Source organism: Pieris napi, chromosome 11 (genome assembly GCF_905475465.1).
Source record: "Pieris napi chromosome 11, ilPieNapi1.2, whole genome shotgun sequence".
NCBI lineage: Eukaryota > Metazoa > Arthropoda > Insecta > Lepidoptera > Pieridae > Pieris > Pieris napi.
The window spans coordinates 4954582-4973965 of NC_062244.1; the positions used below are offsets into that span (position 1 = coordinate 4954582).

The 19384-nt window shown below is 34.8% G+C and overlaps 2 protein-coding genes across 3 annotated transcripts; one reads left to right on the forward strand and one right to left on the reverse strand.

The window, feature by feature from the left end:
- The first annotated feature begins 532 nt into the window (after positions 1–532).
- LOC125054211 lies at positions 533–3566 on the forward strand. Its single transcript, XM_047655972.1, has 4 exons — positions 533–986; positions 1341–1489; positions 1835–1946; positions 3420–3566. The coding sequence occupies exons 1-4, from the start codon at positions 715–717 to the stop codon at positions 3547–3549; spliced, it is 663 nt and encodes a 220-aa protein (XP_047511928.1). The 5' UTR covers positions 533–714; the 3' UTR covers positions 3550–3566.
- LOC125054208 (E3 ubiquitin-protein ligase arkadia-C-like) lies at positions 2821–17299 on the reverse strand. Of its 2 annotated transcripts, none has more exons than XM_047655970.1 (12): positions 16860–17299; positions 15402–16783; positions 15172–15303; positions 14659–14840; positions 12101–12249; positions 10944–11029; positions 9166–9258; positions 8559–8602; positions 7332–7416; positions 6482–6678; positions 4249–4383; positions 2821–3453 (listed from the first exon to the last, which is right to left on the reverse strand). In XM_047655970.1, exons 1-11 carry the CDS (start codon positions 16984–16986, stop codon positions 4260–4262), a joined length of 2601 nt encoding a protein of 866 aa, XP_047511926.1. In that variant the 5' UTR covers positions 16987–17299; the 3' UTR covers positions 2821–3453; positions 4249–4259. The 2 variants fall into 2 exon arrangements, with proteins under 2 accessions (XP_047511926.1, XP_047511925.1); XM_047655969.1 differs by having other exon boundaries at positions 4228–4383.
- Positions 17300–19384: the final 2085 nt, after the last annotated feature.

A 19384-nucleotide genomic window follows, 5' to 3' on the forward strand; every position in this document is an offset into this window, starting at 1 on the left:
GCAAACAGCAGCTTTTGAGATCACGCTAAAACATGGCGGAAAAACGCCGTTTTTTCTACACTGCCGAAACATTAATTGGCCGTTGGCTACCGAATAGCGTAAGCGTTAATGTGTGTCTTTTCGTAGCACTGTCATGGCGTCGCTTATTGTATCCCGACTCACGCCTTTAGGGCCTAGGCTACCGACTGTCGACACGAGCTGTCATTTTCATACAAATTTAGTTTTCGACTTTCTACATACACTACTGTTAAGCCATCTTGGCTAGACCCCCTGATCCAATGTCACTACTTCTGAATCTTAATTCAGAGTATAAACTATAAACTATAAAACAAAACTTTTTGTTCTCCTGTCTGTATTCAGCCTGTGTCCTACATATACGAATTACGAATTAATTAATTATTACGAAGTCAATAATTTAAATTGTAATACATCGTAGACGGACTATGGTATACTCTATCTACGTAATACATAGGCGGAAAAGTTCAAATTTTCACAACATCTGTCAAGTGTCAACTGATTTCAGTAGTCATAACTCACAACCACTGACCACATAAAACCCTACGAATTACGATCAAAACAAACATGTGATACATTAATCCTAAATCACCACACGGAAACTTGTTACAAGAACCGGCCTATTTAAATTTCAAGCTTGTGATAAAGAATATGGATTGTTCTTAATTTTTTCAGAAGTCCTATTAAAACCACAGTAAAATGTTCCGATCAAGATTGTACAGTCTCCTCAAAACTTCTTTTAAATTTAACAGTAGAAAATTGTCGTATAAACTACTCAAAATAGCCCCCATCACATTTTCAGCCTTGACAACTGTATCTTGTGATGATCAAAAACAGGAAATCTCAGATATTAGTAATACAGATAGTTTAGAGCATGAGTTTTTGATAAGACAAGCTACTACAGTGAACGTAAATGCAGCAACTCAACTTCTAACAGTTACTTTAGTTGCAATTCAAGACACTAGCGAGAGGTAAAGACTTTGTATCTGCTATCGTATGAAAGGCAATCTAAATTAAATACAAGCACTATAACTCAATAAGGTTAATAAATGATAGGTGTGTTTAATTTTTTTTTAAGTAGCTTAAGCGGTTCAAAATTATAATTTTAACACATTGTAAAGGAACCTATCATCTTTTTTAATGAAGTTGTCTTTCAAAAGTTGTTTAAATATATCATATATAGGTCCAAAAACTCTTAAATTAAATCAATAAATTGGTACAATTGGTCTTTAGATAGTGTAATGTTCTTATTAATACTTAGTGCTAAATTTTACTGTAAGAATTTAATTTTTTTATCTTATAAGCTTATTATATTTTATTGGCAGATTAAGAGATGCATTATCCAAAGAAATATGTCTTGTAAGGCAAGCCTTAGAGTGGGGCGAGGAAGGAACACCAGCCCAACATTGGGATCAGCTTGTGGCCATTCGTGGGGCATTGTGTGATCTTAATCATAATCTTAGAACATTATTTAGTAAGATATTTTAATACAAATGTAACACATTTTTTTTCTGCTTATGATTAAATATAGATATGGTTTAGGCAGTAATGTATAATACATACAATCTAGGGGCTCTGGGTTCAATTCACAGTTGAAAAATAATTGTTTTGATTTGTTAATCACTAAAGGCTGTACATGACAAAAAATCCAATTCAGGAATAGGTTTGCCTTCTGATCAAACTCTCAAGGTTGTAGTTCTCCACATTGTAATTACAATTATTATTGGGTGTATGTTGAAACAGAAATAGGACAATTTTAAGAAAATTATTTCCTTTTAATTTCTTAACTGAGTATTTAAATGTATACATCAAATTTTAGGTTATATGGACTATGCTGAAAAATTAGCAACTCTAGCTGCAGAAATTTCCTATTTATCTGGAAACACTGCTGCCTCGGACGCAATATGTGAACGGATTAATCATGCTAATAGGTAAAGACTAATAAAACCAAACTCCTTAAAATTAAAGTAATCAAGGTCTCAAATCTTATGGTGGGTACAGACTGGTGAAACGTAACATGAAATGTATTATTCTGCCTTTCATTGCATGTTCGCTGCAAGCGTGGACGCATAGCGCGCTCTTAACGCGCATTCACTATGAACCTCCCGCGTTCGTCTTGATCCGCCATTCTGCCGCGAACACGGCCCTTCGATACACGTTTTTAAACCGGTAGATCACACGAAGCATGGAGTCCGAAGACCATGTTCTTGCTATGACGATTATCAGTACTTCATTATTAATAATACATCAACTCATAAAAACACGCCGAAGACCTTAAGATTTTTCTTAAAATAGTTTTCATTTTGCGGGTTCCACAAAATTTCACGAACTCTGTACGCATCTATCAAGCAAAATGCCTTTTCCTCACTCCACGCAGTGTCGTCCTCCATGTTCGTTGCGTGCACGTGTTGATTTCAAAACGACCGTCCACGTTGGCGCACCGCGCACACTGCGCGCCCCTTTGTGTTCGTTCGAAAAACCGACAAATCACGGATCGCTCCGCGCGCGGCTTGTAATGCTCGTAGCGTGCGCGTGAAATGCACATTTCGCGCGCACAAGACGTCCAAACTATGAGAAATTGTTACAAAGTGTGTTACCTTTCATGATACATTGCAGCAATGTGTACGGTAAATTCTTTCATTGCATGACACATTGCATGTTACGTTTCACCAGTCTGTACCCACCTTTAGGAAAATTCTTACCGGCAAATATATTGGCCATTTTTGTATGCAAGTCTGGTCAAGGCATTCAGATAGTTCCAGTTTGTACTTAGTCAATATTTAAATTTAATTAATAAAACAACTATTTAATACAAAATGTTTATTAAAGCATAATACAGTTTAATATATAGATGAACACTCTGCAAGAAATGCAATAGAATATGATATTCTATTGATCCTACAAGTGTTGTATAAATGTGACAAAATCATTATAAATAATGATATTAAAACATTCATACTGTAATAACAAAACAACTTAAAATATTTTAATTTGCAAGTCAACAATCAGATACATATACAAATGTATACTTAAAACATAATTCCTAAAAGAAATGTTAAAAAATTATGTATGAAAATCCATTACACTAAAATTTATTAAATAAACACAACCTATTTTTGTCAAATTATTGATTTGCAAGTTATAACAAAATAATTATTTGTTAAATATTTTGCACCTGTAATATATAACATACTAGCTTTACCCGCAGATGCACTTGCTTAGTGGGTACAAAAAAATCTGATAAAAAATGTAGTATATGTGTTACTTCCAGTAGTGACATAGACTACATTTTTAACTATACAAAGTACTTGATTTTTTATTTATCATCTATGTGAAAAGGAAACAAACACTTTCACATATAATTTTTAGTATGGATTCAATTATATATTTCCAATTATGTATAGGTCTTGCAACAACCAGAAGAAACTGACCCATGACCTGCAACAAGAATGTTTGGAGTTACAACAGCTAGCAATAATAAATGCTCCTCATTTAGAAGAACAATTAAAACCAAATGATAAAAAACGAAAATAAATATTTAATCTAGTAAATAATTTTGTTTAAACAAATTTACGTAAATAGATATGTTAGTACAACATGTAGTCTCTCTTTTGTCTTTCTAAGTATAGCCAAAAATTCAATAAGGTAAGGTAAACTACACAAAAAAAACACCTAATATTATATGCATGGCACATAAATTATATTTTTAAAAAAATCAGTGGCGCTACAACCACTTTAGGTCTTGGCCTCAGATTTCTGAATCTGTTTCATAATCATTTTTAAATATAATAGGCAAGTAGGTGATCAGCCTCCAGTGCCTGATACACGCCTTCGACTTTTTGGGTCTAAGACACGTCGATTTCCTCACGATGTTTTCCTTCACCGTTCGAGCCAATGTTAAATGCGCACATAGAGAGAAAGTCCATTGGTGCACAGCTGGGGATCAAACCTACGACGTCAGGCATGAGAGTCGCACGCTGAAGACATTAGGCCAACACTGCTCTTAAAAATTATTTATGGATAGTATGACCAATGATAGGCGACCACTTTCAGATCCGTCACATTGGTCATGTTGATATTTAAATAAATACCCCATTATTCATAAATATTACAGCATAAACACAATTTAAAGAGTACTTTAGGAAAAGAGAGCAATTAGACTGATTTAGTTTAAAAAAATAATGGAAAATATTTAAAATATAATTTTTTTACCAGAACATGTGATCCCTATACCTTATCCGCATTTAAAAGGATGCATCCTTGCTGAGATGTGTCTCAATATCCACTCGACAGATGGGACAGTGTTTGTTTGTTCCAAGCCATTGGTCCACACATTCCATGTGAAATAGATGCATGCAAGGAAGCCGTCTGGAAACCAAATTTATATTAGTTCTAGCAGACCGGCCAAGCGTTGCTATGGCTTTTGTTATATTAAATAGTAGTAAACTATTCAAGGGAAACGGTAGGAAAACTTATGTGAAAGGTAGATAGCTTATATGAAACGTTGGTACTTTTAACACAGCGCCATCTGTTATTGTATCAAATAATAAACAAATACAAAATAATATGGCGGGTATAAATTGAGATGTAAGCTATCCTATCTTTTAAGTTAGATCAAACTGCACACGGTGTGCAAATTTGATTGATATCGATTTGGTAGTTTAGGAGTCCATAGTGGACAAACAACGTGACACGTAATTTATATATATTAAGATGTAATAGAATTCTTACCTGTATTGGTTAGAAATAATGACGTTTAAGACAATGGCATGCGAGAATTAAGAGGTGACCGATTATTAATTTGCGATATTTGTTTTAAAATAAGTGTTGTTTGATGATTTGTTATTTTAAAAGAGTACCGAGAGTTTTTTCGCTCGGCCTACACCCTCTGTCTTCTTTGCCGATGAGTAGGGATGCCTACAAATTCAAATTTAATGACGTGGAATAAGTGATACCTGTATCTTGTATTCCAAAATAAACATTTTTTTTAAATATTATGTGGGGAGTCTAATATTTTGTGTTATAAATAAAATAGATCAGTTGCAAAACAAACAAACAAACAGGTTATTCCTCTCATTTTAAACTCGTACATGTATCCTGTTATATTTTAAAATGTAATACAATTGTAACCCTGGTATAGGTATGTTATCTAAAGCTGGCGGCTTCAACACATTTACACTTTGTGCTTGTGTAGTGTCTGTGAATAAGCGCGAGACATGATGTCAAACTGAAATACAATCACAAATACATCATGAAAAGACTGTCCGTCTCTCTCGCGCTCCGACAAGCTTATGAGTATAAAAGAGACAGTTATTGTTTTTCTTTTGCTACTGTTTATGTTGATCTTTTTTCAAACATTACCAGGACAATCTTGTGAAATGGTGCACAATGTTTTTAATTATTTTAAGCATCTTAATAAAAACAGTTTAATGAAAAAATATTGGTTGTTTGTAAAGTAGGTTTACGATCGAGATGTTTACGTGATAACGTCTTATTGGTGATATAAGTTTTTGGGAAGTAAGGAATTAATGAAGATAACAATTTTTTCAAATTTTAAATTACATCTATCGTTTTATTCACACTTTTGATGATAAATTTCGGGTGTAAAATGACAAGTTTACTTATTTGACTATGATATACATTTTTCTTCATACATTCACGGAATGACTGGCAGCGCTCGAGATGAGACGGGAGATCGGTCCGTCTCTTTCTCGTTATACCTGCGATCGCGCTCGTGAGGTTTTGGTGTGACACAAGTTTCTGAACATGTCACCCGACTAAAACGATTTTAAAGACGTTATCACGTCAAAAATGTAATTTTTAATTTGACATCAGATGCGACTGGGGTTTCTAAGAGGAGTATTGAAAGAATTGTTAGTGAAGTAAAAGTGAAGTGTGTTGAGCTAGATGGAGCTTATGTCGAAAAATGAAAAATTATTTACACAAACTACTCTTTTACGTTCTTGGTCGGGGTTAGCACTTTTGGATCCACCCTCGTATGCACATAATATTTATATGTATTTGACACATTTTTATTTATTAACAACCCAACATATATAGCTTGGCAAAAAGGTCATATTTTTTAAACATACTGTATAGTGAAATTGCATTAGTGTGAGTACTGTGAACGCGCCAGCTTTCCATAAACGACCTATAACAAGGTTTCTGGGGGCCTCATAGCCTAGCGGTCTTATTAAGTGGCAGCTAGGTGAGGGTACCGGGTTCGATTCCCGGTTCGAGGGCAAGTTTTAATTTAATTTAAATTTGTTCGCGGCCTTTGGGAGGGTTGTGCGGTACTGGGCGAGTGCCTAAACCGTACATGGAGGACACGGTCGAATTTCTAAAGACAAGCACGAATTATAAAAAATCCTATACTTGACGCTGGCTAATGCACAAATCGTGCCAGAGCCATAAAAAAAAACATGGTTTCTTTAACATCTTTAGTCTTGGTAAGGCCGGTACTGACCTGCAATCCGATTCGACCTCAAACACAGACAGACAAATAGTGCACTTTTCGTCTTGATGGTGTGGCGCTGGACGGGCGTAAGCGTGCCTGTACGTGTTCCTCTCTATGACGGCCCTCGAAGCCCCACGGAACTCCCGCCTGGCCTCCTGCACCTGAAGTATGGCCGCCGCAGCCGCAAGGCCCTCTTGACTACCCTGCTGTATTGTTTACTACTTGATTAATTTCGTTATAGGCAAATCTATAGCATACGTTACACTTCGATAGATTACAATCTACCGAATAATAATACGTTAAATTGTAAGCAGTACGTTGAGTTCACAATCTATCGACAGTTCATAATCTCGCGAGATAGATTACAATCTACCGAATAATAATACGTTAAATTGTAAGCAGTACGTTGAGTTCACAATCTATCGACAGTTCATAATCTCGCGAGATAGATTACAATCTACCGAATAATAATACGTTAAATTGTAAGCAGTACGTTGAGTTCACAATCTTTCGACAGTTCATAATCTCGCGAGATAGATTACAATCTAACGGTGTTTACAATTTTACGGTGACATATGTCTAGTCCATGTTTCATAATAAGACCGATTACTTACCATTACGTAATGATTTCAGCTCCTTACAAACAATGTGTAAAACAAAAAACTTGGCCATTAAAATGAGTGGCGGAGAGTTCTTCTCTTCCGTTCTACGCCCTTGATTTGAGAACTGGCAGTAAATGTAGAATTAGTAGCATTTAATATACATTTATTTTTTAACGATCATATGTGTGCAATGTGATACCTATATGAATAAATGTTTTTGATTTTACACTCGAAATTAGTAATAGAAAATATGTTACCACAACAGAAGGCTGAATCGATATATGAAGGTGTGGAGGCCGCATTTGAAGGTAATGGTGCATATGGTGATGGAGATGGCCATCCCTGTTAAAAATACAATCTATATATATAAAAAGAAAATGGTGTTCGTTTGAGGCTCTTTCACGCTTAAACCACTGATCGTATCGACATGAAACTACCACCATTCGATGCGAAATTTATTTTTTTAATTCCAACGTTCCTTCATTTTTTTATTTCTGTTTTACTTTTATGAAAATTTTTCCCGCTAATAAAAACAAAAGAGGCTTCCTAGAACCGCAAAACGTCAACATCTGTTAAAAACTCGATTTTCGAAATATTTCAATTTTCTTAGCGGGAAATTAAAAAGAAGAATAATAAAAATATGAAAAAAAATAAAATAATGAAACATAAAATTTATTTTAATTCGTCCAGCAAAGCGGGCGCGAAACGGCTAGTCTATATATATAAAAATGAATTGCTGTTCGTTAGTCTCGCTAAAACTCGAAAACGGCTGGACCGATTTGGCTAATTTTGGTCTTGAATTATTTGTGGAAGTCCAGAGAAGGTTTAAACAATGGAAAACATAAGTAATAAAATCTGTTCCTATGTCTTTTCAGAAATAAAGAAGTGTCTCTTCGATGTCATATATAGGTGTAGTATGAGGTTGTCTTTGGTCTGTTTTAAAAATGTTGTATTACGTTTTGACACAATATACGAAGTTCACGAGTTCATCTAGTATTAAATAAAAATTCTTTTCACCTACATAAACGGGAATTAATTACATTATTTATATATCTCGACGTTCTGACCGCAAGCGTGGTCGGCGAGATCTAGAGGTGGTCTCTTGTTTAATTTTTAAAGTTCGTTCAAGTATTACGTCACGCAATTTTTGGAGATTGACCTCCCCTCCCCATGTAACGCGCCGTAACGTTTTTCTGTACCCAAGTATAGTAAAACGTTTCGTGACCACCCAGTGACTCTTTGTACCTAAAAGTTACCATTATGTGGTGTAAAGTACTGGAAAGTCGAAAATAATATTAACAATAACGCATTATTCAATCCCCGCCCCGCATCGTAACGTTTTACAATAGGACCCCCCCCCCCCAAAATTCGTTACGTAATACTTGAACGTTACCATAATATGAATTTTTAAATAATGCAAAATGTATATGATTGTATGGGCTGAGTATGTAATAATAACAATACAACATTATGGATGAACTTACACCAATAAGGGTACTTCTATATCCGACTCCAGAGGATCCGGGAACTGAAAAAGTTATATATTTAAATAAAAAACGTTTTTAAATCACATACAAAAATATTAATACTATGTAATAAATAAATATTAATTATTATTTTAATAATTCTAGAATAAAAACTTAATAGCGCCTGCGATTCGCAGGTTCAAATCCAATGATATTGACAATTGGAGCAAGAGAAATTTCTTTATTTATATACATGTATCTTTATATATATAATTCTTCTGTGAGTGTGTATGTCACTGAACTTCTCTCAAACGACTGGACCGATTTTGATGAAATTTTTTGTGTGTGTTCAAGGGGATCTGGGAATAGTTTAGATTCTCAAATCAGCCCGCCAGATGGCGCTGCAGTCGGTACTTTCATACTTTGCTTTACTAATTGCTTGAAATATCATGCAGGACAACGTCTGTCGGGTCCACTAGTATTATTATATAATGCATTCATTCATTTAAAAGAATATTCTTTTTAAACAATTCATAGAGTGCGTTTTATGTTGTTCGAGGTTGAGATTAAGTAGTAAGATCAAGTGATAATAAATTATACAAGAATTAAATAAAAATATACATACCGCCGGCATAGGTACGGGTCTAGGAATATAATGTGGGGGCGCCGACCCCATCACATCCGGGTTCATATTGCCCATTATGCGGCGCTGCATCTCCTGTAAAACAATTCAAGTAAAATGTAGACTCCATTATATAAGGTCGTTTCTGTTAACGGTTTCGGTTTACGTCACTCTCTAAAACGTCAAAAGGTTGGATGCCTTAACAATATAATACAACTAGCAGACCGACCAAGCGTTGCTGTGGCTAAGGTTTTTGTTATATTACATAGTAGTACACTATTCAGTATTCAAGAGAAATGGTAGGAGAACACCAGTCATGGGGACCACCATGCTTTTTTGGTGGTAATTAAATTGTAGCTTTAATGTGAAACGTTGGTACTTTCAACACAGCGCCATCTGTTAGATAATGTGACAAATAATTAACAAATAATATTGCGGGTATTAATTGAGAAGTAAGTTATCCTATCTTTTAAGTTAGATCAAACCGCACAAAGTGTGCAAATTTGATTGAAATCGGTTCAGTAGTTTAGGAGTCCATAGCGGACAAACAACGTGACACGTAATTTATATATGTTAACGTAAAATTGTAAACACCGTTAGATTGTAATCTATCTCGCGAGATTATAAACTGTCGAAAGATTGTGAACCTCAGCGTACTGCTTACAATTTAACGTATTATTATTCGGTAGATTGTACTACACTAACTTAGTTATCATTCAAACTTCTTTGGTCAATTACAGATTAATTTTACTTCCCAACAATTTCATATAACTACCGAATAATAATACGTTAATTTGTAAGCAGTTCGTTGAGGTTCACAATCTTTCGACAGTTTACAATCTCGCGAGATAGATTACAATCTAACGGTTTTTACAATTTTACGGTGACATATATATTAAGATTTAACGTTTCGTTTCATATAACTCTCTATAACGTCAGTAAAAAGTCCCTTCAGCGCTATCGTATTCGCGAACGGGCGCTACTTGTGGTGAATGTCGTACTTGAATTCGTGTATGCGGATGTTAGTTATTTCGACTATGTGTTTGCGTGTTGTTCCCACGAGAATGTAAGTGCGTCCTATTTCACCATGCCTCCTGCTGATATAGGACAAATCTTTGTTTTTAATTTATGTTATTATTATTAATTACTTAAGATGTCATGTGGAACATGGTGTAATGGTTGCAGCTCCTTACAAACGTTGTGTAAAAAAAACCATGGCAATTAAGAGTGGCGGAGAGTTTATTGCCAGTTCTTTTCTTCCGTTCTACGCCCTTGATTTGAGAACTGGCACTAAATGTATAGTTAGAACTATTTCATATACATTTATTTTTTTGACGTTCATAAGTGTACATTGTGTTACGTATATGATTAAATGATTTTTAACTTGACTTTTATAAAGTTAGCACTAGATTGATTGTTTACCAGGAGTTTTTAACGATTTTTTAACATAATTTTTAGTTATATCTATATTATTATATTATAATAAATATTGTTGGTTCTAAAATAGTTGGGTATTTATTTAAAATGGTAACGGCAATGCATAAATTAAAAATTTAAACCACAACGTGTGGGCCAATCAGAGTTCTTTGCATAGATGAATAGCTTTTATTGACAGGTTAGATTTTTTCGTTCCGTTACATGTAGTTTACAACAATTATTATATTATACATATATATTGAATCAAATAAGTTAAATTAATCTTCATTTTGCCGACTCTTTCTCATATGATGTTGAGTGTCCAGTTTACGCTCTCTTTTGGCTTAAATTTAATTGCTACTTACAAGGATATGTTGTTGTCGATGCCACAACCTTGCGTGGACCAAGTATGGAGGCGCTGCCGCCATTGTGTCGCAACGGCGATCGCTCACTGAAATAATATAAAAAGACACAATTAAAACATTTACAATAAAATAATATTTGCTTTCGAAACATAAATAGTACGTAAGAGAGCGTTCAAGTATTACGTAACGTATTTTTTGTCCTATTGTAAAACGTTACGATGCGGGGCGGGGATTAAATAACGCGTTATTGTTAATATTTTTTTCGACTTACACCACATAATAGTAACTAAAGAGTCACTAGGTGTAGATCATAGTCCAAACTGCTTTGCCTTAAGGCCGATTTACATTATCTTAGTGTTTAGGAGAGTGCTTTAGGATAGTACTTTAGTTGAAACATGTAAAAGCTACTTGCTTTAGTACGGTTCTACTTGACTTTCAAGTTGAATCAAAATAGAATCGCTCTTTATTTTTGTTTCAAGTGATACCCCTCCCGCGCCCGCGCACCCCCCGAGATCTTCCCTCGTTGTGTGTAAACACGTAATTTAGTAAAATCTTTAGGAGAGTGCATAAGTGCCGTGAAACGCGTGCGTGTTTTTTGATTTTTAAAGATGGCTAAATGGTCGGAAGATACAACTATCAAATTTGTGTCTGAATATGTTGTTCACGAATGTTTGTGGAACGTTAAAAACAATTTATACAAAAACAAACAGGCTAGGCATTCGGCATACACTGCCTTAAAAGAAGCTATTTTGTTTATTATTTATATTTAGTTTATTTATTTCGAATAAAATCTCGTTTTCTATTTGTTCCATAACTACAGTTAGTATTTTGCGTAGAATAGAGCGTATTTGCCGACGTCGTTGCGCGTTCATTGTGGCGCTGTAATGATACTCTACTGGAAGAAATGTAAACGTTCACTCGCAACGCACTAAAGCACTAAAGAACTTGAATTTCAAGTTGTACTAAAATACTCTCCTAAACACTAAGATAATGTAAACCGGCCTTTACGCTCACTTGTTTGCTAAATTAGTTTAATGTTCTGTAACAAAGACTTAAAAAAAAACCAAACGACACATTTTGTATTTCCTTTTTAAAAATTGTACCATAGCTATCAGAGATGTAAAAACATAGATTAAAATCTAAGGTCATACACTCACGGTGCGCATGTGGCGGTACTATATGATGCAGATGAGCAGCGTGTGGATGCGTAGTATGAGCTGGATGAGCAGGATGAGCAGGATGGGTATGCGCGTGCGTCGGCTGCTGAGCGCAACAACACCCGCGGCACGGCAGCATACATCTCACCCTAAAAAACAATATTTAATAAAGGTAAAAATTTGAAAGAAAAAAAAAGTTTTTCTTTTTTCCGTTTCCGACATGTCAAAAGATTCGGCAAAACAACCCGAAAAACAAATAAATTAAAATGTTCGCTATGACCTGGATTCGAACCCGATACCCCAGGCGTTACGGTTCCTTTTCGAACCCGGTAGTAAATAAGACGCTATTTCAATTCAATAATAATGAGTCGCATGAGCTCACAGTAAAGCAACGTTAACCGTCATTGGTCATGTTGAATATCAACATTAATATGTTATGAAACGTGGCGCATTTTTTTGTTATGTTAGGATCATAAATGAATTTAAATTTCCTTTAGAATAAACATAGACCACATTTAATGTCATCCTCAAATATCATCACTTTCCTAATAGAAGATTAATAATTTAAGAAATAATAAAAACGCAAGAATGTTGACTAAATTTATGTTTGATTTGCACATATTTATATTAGATATAGTTATTTTAAATATTAAAACGATATAAATTGAAATTGTAGCAATAAGGCAATACATATTCACTGTTATGTAGCTAGCACTTTTAGAACTTTACGCCTTTTATAACGGACACGAGTATAAGACTTCTAGTATTTGATGAGCCCTTATGAGAAACCGTATGCTATCTGTCTTCTAGTACTCAAGATAGGAATTACGCATTCTTAGTGTTCATACACTGATATCTTTATATATATAATTCTTCTGTGAGTGTGTATGTCACTGAACTTCTCTCAAACGACTGGACCGATTTTGATGAAATTTTTTGTGTGTGTTCAAGGGGATCTGGGAATGGTTTAGATTCACAAATCAGCCCGCCAGATGGCGCTGCAGTCGGTACTTTCATACTTTGCTTTACTAATCGCTTGAAATATCATGCAGGACAACGTCTGTCGGGTCCACTAGTCTATATATATAAAAATGAAACCCGTTTTCCGTTGTCACGACATAACATGAAAACGGCTAGACCGATTTGTCTGATTCTTTTTTATAATATTCTTAGAAGTACGAGGATGGTTCTTACGGAGAGAAAAATTAAAAAAATTGAGTGAAAAAGTCTAAAAACAACGCATTTCTATATTCCCATACAAAATATTCGTAATAATATTTAAAGGCAATTTGAACTTTAATACCATATCATAAAGTTCAAGTGTTAGTGGAGGGGTTCCGGGAAGGTAAATTTTAATTTTTTGACATAATGTAAGTATTTGTTGTATTATCAACTTTCTTTTTTTATCTTACTAGCTAGACCGGTGTCCCGAATAGCAGAATAAGTATTTTAAAAAAAAGAATCGACTGTTATGCGGTACGATGTTCGCCAGGCCAGCTAGTATACAATAGATATAGTCTAATTATTAAGATATAATTTTCGAACTTACAACATCCTATCACCCTCCAAAATTTCATAACTAATATCGATGAATAACATTTTTCGTATTATATTTCAAACAACTTGCTCGTATTCAGAACAAATACTAAGAAACCGTTCAAATTGAAATTATCCTCGCACTTATTTATCACACGTAGCAACGTTAACCATAAACAATTCTATTAAAACTATGCAAATAATTGTACGCAAATTCGGGACTTGGTATACTCCCAGAATCGGCGAGTTAAATGGATTTAAATCGGCTTCTTGTAAATACAATTTTCTTCTATTGATAATTTATATAGGTATAGTAATCTTTTTCTATATAATTGTTCGGTTTACATCACTTGCATAGATTTTTGTGGTTTTATTTATGAAGGATAGGTTGATTATTTGCTAAAGCAAAAAGAAAATGAATAATTATCTTGCACCTACCATAAATATATATCGAGACACAAACATAATAAATCTAAAACAACTTTATATTTATAACACGTCTATTCTTGTAAAAAAAATTATAACAAGTTCTCTCCACACTAGTTTAGCTTTCTCTAAACCGCCACGTGTACGAAGTATGCGTCGAACGAGTTATCTTGCATTACATAAAGTACGTACGAACTACGGCAAAAAAATGTTTACCTACGAAGGCGCACAGCTGTATAATAAACTACCCACAGATATAAAAAATATTACTTCTATCAATTCATTCAAATCGAAGCTAAGTGAATATGTTAAACAAAATTACTTTTAAATTCATTTCTTAAAATTACTTTTAATTCATATTTCTTTGTTTACTTTTATTTTTAAATTTATTGCATGTATGGCTATATTTTATTGTGATTATTTTAAGAACGACTACAATGTTATGTTAATCTAGAGTATTATTCTCATGTAAGTGACATTTTTTGTCTTTTTGAGAAATAAAGTCTTTAAACCTAAATGAATCACTAACCTAACCAAAAAGTAGCATATTTTATTTTCCCAATTTTTAATTCATCTGAACAAGTTGATAAACATACCTTGTTCTAACTAAGTGTGCATGACAGGGTACTGGGGCAGTGTGACACAATGGAGGATCCCGATGTGGCACTGACTCAAATAAAGGTCTCGGAGACCGAACAGAGCCCACTGTTGCACTGTTACTTGTGTCGTCCTGGTTATCACTCCGGTTAGGAGAGCTCGTCAGGTCTATGACTTCACGCTGTGCATATAGGGATATTAAATACACATTTTCAAATATACTTTTGATATATTATATCTAAGTTTAATTGCAAAGTGTCTACATTTCATACTTGAATATATATCAAGCTCATAAAGTATATTTTCTTGTAATACAAAATGTTAATGCCTAATTTCAAGTGATAAGGCCACATTTATGTCAAGGACTTAGTAGCATTCAATTAACATTTTATATATATGTTTTACATTTTTATAAAATAATTATACATTAGTTTTGAAGTTATTCATCAAAACTTTAATTATATTAACCAAGCTGCTAATTAGCTTTTAAGGAAATAGTGGTTATAACTTACATCTCTCTGTTCTTCACCTAACACTTGGACATCATCATCTGAACTAGAATCTGATACCCAATCCAGTTGTAAGTCAGGTGCATACAAAACACCAGGCAAATTATTTGCTGGTGGAACGCCTCTTGATGGTTCCTTAAGCATAAAGCAAATATACAATTTATAATTGCTTAACAACAATATAACAGTATTTGTTTGTATTTTTATATAGGGTTTTAAAATATTTAAGATACCTGATTAGAAGTTGCTGCAGCGCTACCAGCCTGGGGAAAGTTTCTTCCTGAACTAGTTCCTGGTTGTGGGGATTTTTCCTTTAGTCTCCTATCTCCCGCTGCATCAACGCAACATCTCTGTCCTTCAGACTTAACTGTAATATTACTTTCAACCCTTCCGCTATCTTTGTTTTCTAATTTCACAGCTGGTCTTTCAGCAGCTTCAGTTTTGATATAACCTAAATTTGATGAACTAGCATCAAGATTTTGTGTATTCTCTGTTTTAATATTTGTCACTATTGGCAAACCTGGTTCTTCTTTAACAGTTGGTGGTACATTTTTAACCTGGTTTCTGTGATGGTGGTGGTGATGGTGATGATGGTGGTGGTGAGATCCATTATGAAAGTTATAATAGCTTGGTGTTGCTGAAACTTGATTTGGCTGATTATGATTACAGCTGTGATTACTATTGGAAACTGGTAAATTTTCTTGTTTTACATGAGAATTTTGACAGCTAGTGTGTCCTGAAATTTGTTGGTTATTAGGTCTATGTCTGAATGTATTTTCAGGTTGTTCTAAATGTTTTTGTCTAGAAGTGGAGCTCTCTAATGGCTCTTGTTTAATATCGACCCTAGAAGTATTCACATGGTTGTAAAGGGTCGAGTGAGATGGCTCTATGCAACTAGGTGTTGGTTTTGGCCCAGTGGTACCTTCACATTGTTTTTTTCTTGGAACTGACATGGAATCTTCTTCTTCTGAACTAACTTCAATAAAATTACCCTGATTCTCTTTTGATAGTCTTCTTCTAGGTGAAATATTTAACATTCTACTAGGCCGCTCTAAATTATTAGTAGGAGCACCTTGAGGCCTTCTTTCAGGCATGTACATATTCCTCAATCTAGGTTGCGCATGTTCATACCTTTCTTGAGAATTTGTTTCTTGTACTGGCTGAGGGTTAGCTGCCACTGTATAGTTTAAAGGTAAAACTGTGCTGTTAGAGTATGGTGCCACAGCAAAATCTCCCCTCGGTTGTGGCCACTGGATGTTATAGGTAGGATAATAGACAGAACTTTCTAGAGGTTTTGATCTATATTGTAAGTTTGACTGTGGGTTCACAGTGCTATCAGGATTAATCCTTGAAAAATCAAAAGAGCTTGAACTATCTGGAAGAGGTTGATATTCAAGTGGAACAGGTGTATGGGCTGTGTTAGGATATGAGAGAGAAGAAGGACTTGTTTCATAATTACTCTGATTAGCAGACGTAGAATTGATACAGTTAGATGATATAACTTTTCCTTTATTGACATTTATTGCATTTTGTTCAGTAGTTCCATTTGATGGAGCAGGAAGTAATTCTAAATCATCATCACTTTCAGCAAAAAGTGTTTCACATTCCATTTCATCTGAAATTAAATAAAAATAAATCAATGTTTACATGCAGCTTACAACATGATTTAGTAAATAAGAAAATTGTATTACCAGTTCTTTGTGTCGTCTCCACGGCTTCCGACGTATTAACAGTGTCGAGAATAGCTGCTAGAGAGGAAGGGCCAGGAATGTCCCATGCAGAGCTATTTTGTTCATTATCACTCCTTTTTTCACTCATATTTACACGAAATTGGTGTTCATATAACAATAATATGCACTTTGTAATAAATTTATATTGTGATGAAATACAAAAACATAAATATACTATTGTACACTACATATTTTTGAAGATGATTTCTGCTCATGTTAATATGAGATATATGTCTTTAGCACGTTGATATTACTATTCGAAAAAACACGGAAAGGAATATAAATAATAAAGGACGACATAACGTTAAATTTACTTATATTTCACTTTTAGATTTTTTTCTTAGGTGATATTATTACTTTCTTCATTGATATTGCGACTTTGTCTTACTTTGTAATTTGACAATTGACAACATAAAACTCATAGAATAAGAAAAAATTTAGAAACTGCGCTAATAGCAAACGAAGAAATCCATCGCCATCCTCATGCATAAAAATGTCGTGTTTTATACAGGGTGGCCAAAAAGTCGTGGATCAAATGCAAATAGGGGATAGATGAGGTCATCAGCGGCAAAAAATTGTTCTACGGGAGGTCTCTAAGGTCAACCCCTGCAGAGTTATGATTTATTTTGGTTTTTATATGAAAATTGCCTTTTTTTTACTAATTCTTCTTAAAATTCGAAAATATCTACATTCTGTATCTTTGTCATAATATCCACTAGATTGGTACTGATGAGTTCTTGCGTTAGACATCCTATTTATAGTTGTTTATTTAGTGTATTGAAGATAATATTAAGTTATACGATATAATTTTTTTTCAAATTAAAACTTTTTGTTTATTTCGCACCCCACTGTGAAAAAAAATTACTCTACCGAAAAGTGACCCTGTATTACAAGTTTTGGCGCATTTAATATGGATTCTGAAAAGGTACCACACACGACCATGAGTCGCTCTAATATCTTTCTAGGACAAAAAACAACAACGATCCGGACTTATGATAGATTATTTACCTACCTGTGACCAGTACTGTGTGAATCGGACTAGATTCAAAAAATTGGACAGATGGCTGGAGGGTTACGTAGGAATTTGATTAGACGGTGCAGATTAAGTATTATGGTCAGAGTCAGGAATTTTGAGCATATTTTATTGTAAAATATTTTGTTTCATACAAACAACAATCCTTAAAGCCTCAGCTAGCATCGGAATACTGGGCGTTGACACATCGAATAACGTTCAGTTTCGCGGTCATTTGGAAGGAAAGGCTAAATTAGCCTCCAAAAAGCTTGGTGTGCTCAGCAAGGCGAGACGGTACTTCACTCCGGGCCACCGCTTGCAACTATATAAAGCGCAAATTCGGCCCCATATGGAGTACTGCTCTCACCTCTGGGCGGGAGCTCCCCAGTACCAGCTCCTTCCACTTGACCGTATTCAACGAAGAGCGGTTCGAATCGTCGACAACCAGTCACTTTCCGAGCGGCTTGATCCCTTGGCGCTGCGTAGAGATGTGGGATCTCTCTGCATCTTCTACCGCATTTACCATGGAGAGTGTTCAGAGGAGTTGTTCGGTCTAATACCTGCAGCTGAGTTTCATCATCGGACGTCAAGGCAAAATACAAAATACCATCCGTATCACCTCGACGTCCGTCGTTCCACAACAGAGCGTTTTCTAAGGCAGTTTTTGCCGCGCACCACCACTATGTGGAACCAGCTGCCCACAGAAGTATTTCCGAACCAATTCGACTTAGGGTCCTTCAAGAAAAGAGCGTACCAATTCTTGAAAGGCCGGCAACGCACTTGCGAGCCTTCTGGCATTGTGAGTGTCCATGGACGGCGGTATCACTTAACATCAGGTGAGCCTCCTGCCCGTTTGCCCCCTATTACATTAAAAAAAAAACCATTGAGAAATAATTGTTTTAATACAATTATTATTTCACAATCGTTGTTTGCAATTCTTCCTAGAAAGATATTAGAGGGACTCATGGCCACGTGTAATACCTTTTCAGAATCCCTATTAAATGCGCCAAAACTTGTAGTACAGGGTCACTTTTCGGTAGAGTAATTTTTTTTCACAGTGGGGTCCGAAATAAACAAAAAGTTTTAATTTGAAAAAAAATTATATCGTATAACTTAATATTATCTTCAATACACTAAATAAACAACTATAAATAGGATGTCTAACGCAAGAACTCATCAGTACCAATCTAGTGGATATTATGACAAAGATACAGAATGTAGATATTTTCGAATTTTAAGAAGAATTAGTAAAAAAAAGGCAATTTTCATATAAAAACCAAAATAAATCATAACTCTGCAGGGGTTGACCTTAGAGACCTGTCGTAGAACAATTTTTTGCCGCTGATGACCTCATCTATCCCCTATTTGCGTTTGATCCACGACTTTTTGGCCACCCTGTATAGTATATACGTAGTTTGGCATGAGTTTGATACTTGAAGTATTCATTCTCCCGAAAGAAAACTGCTGATATAAA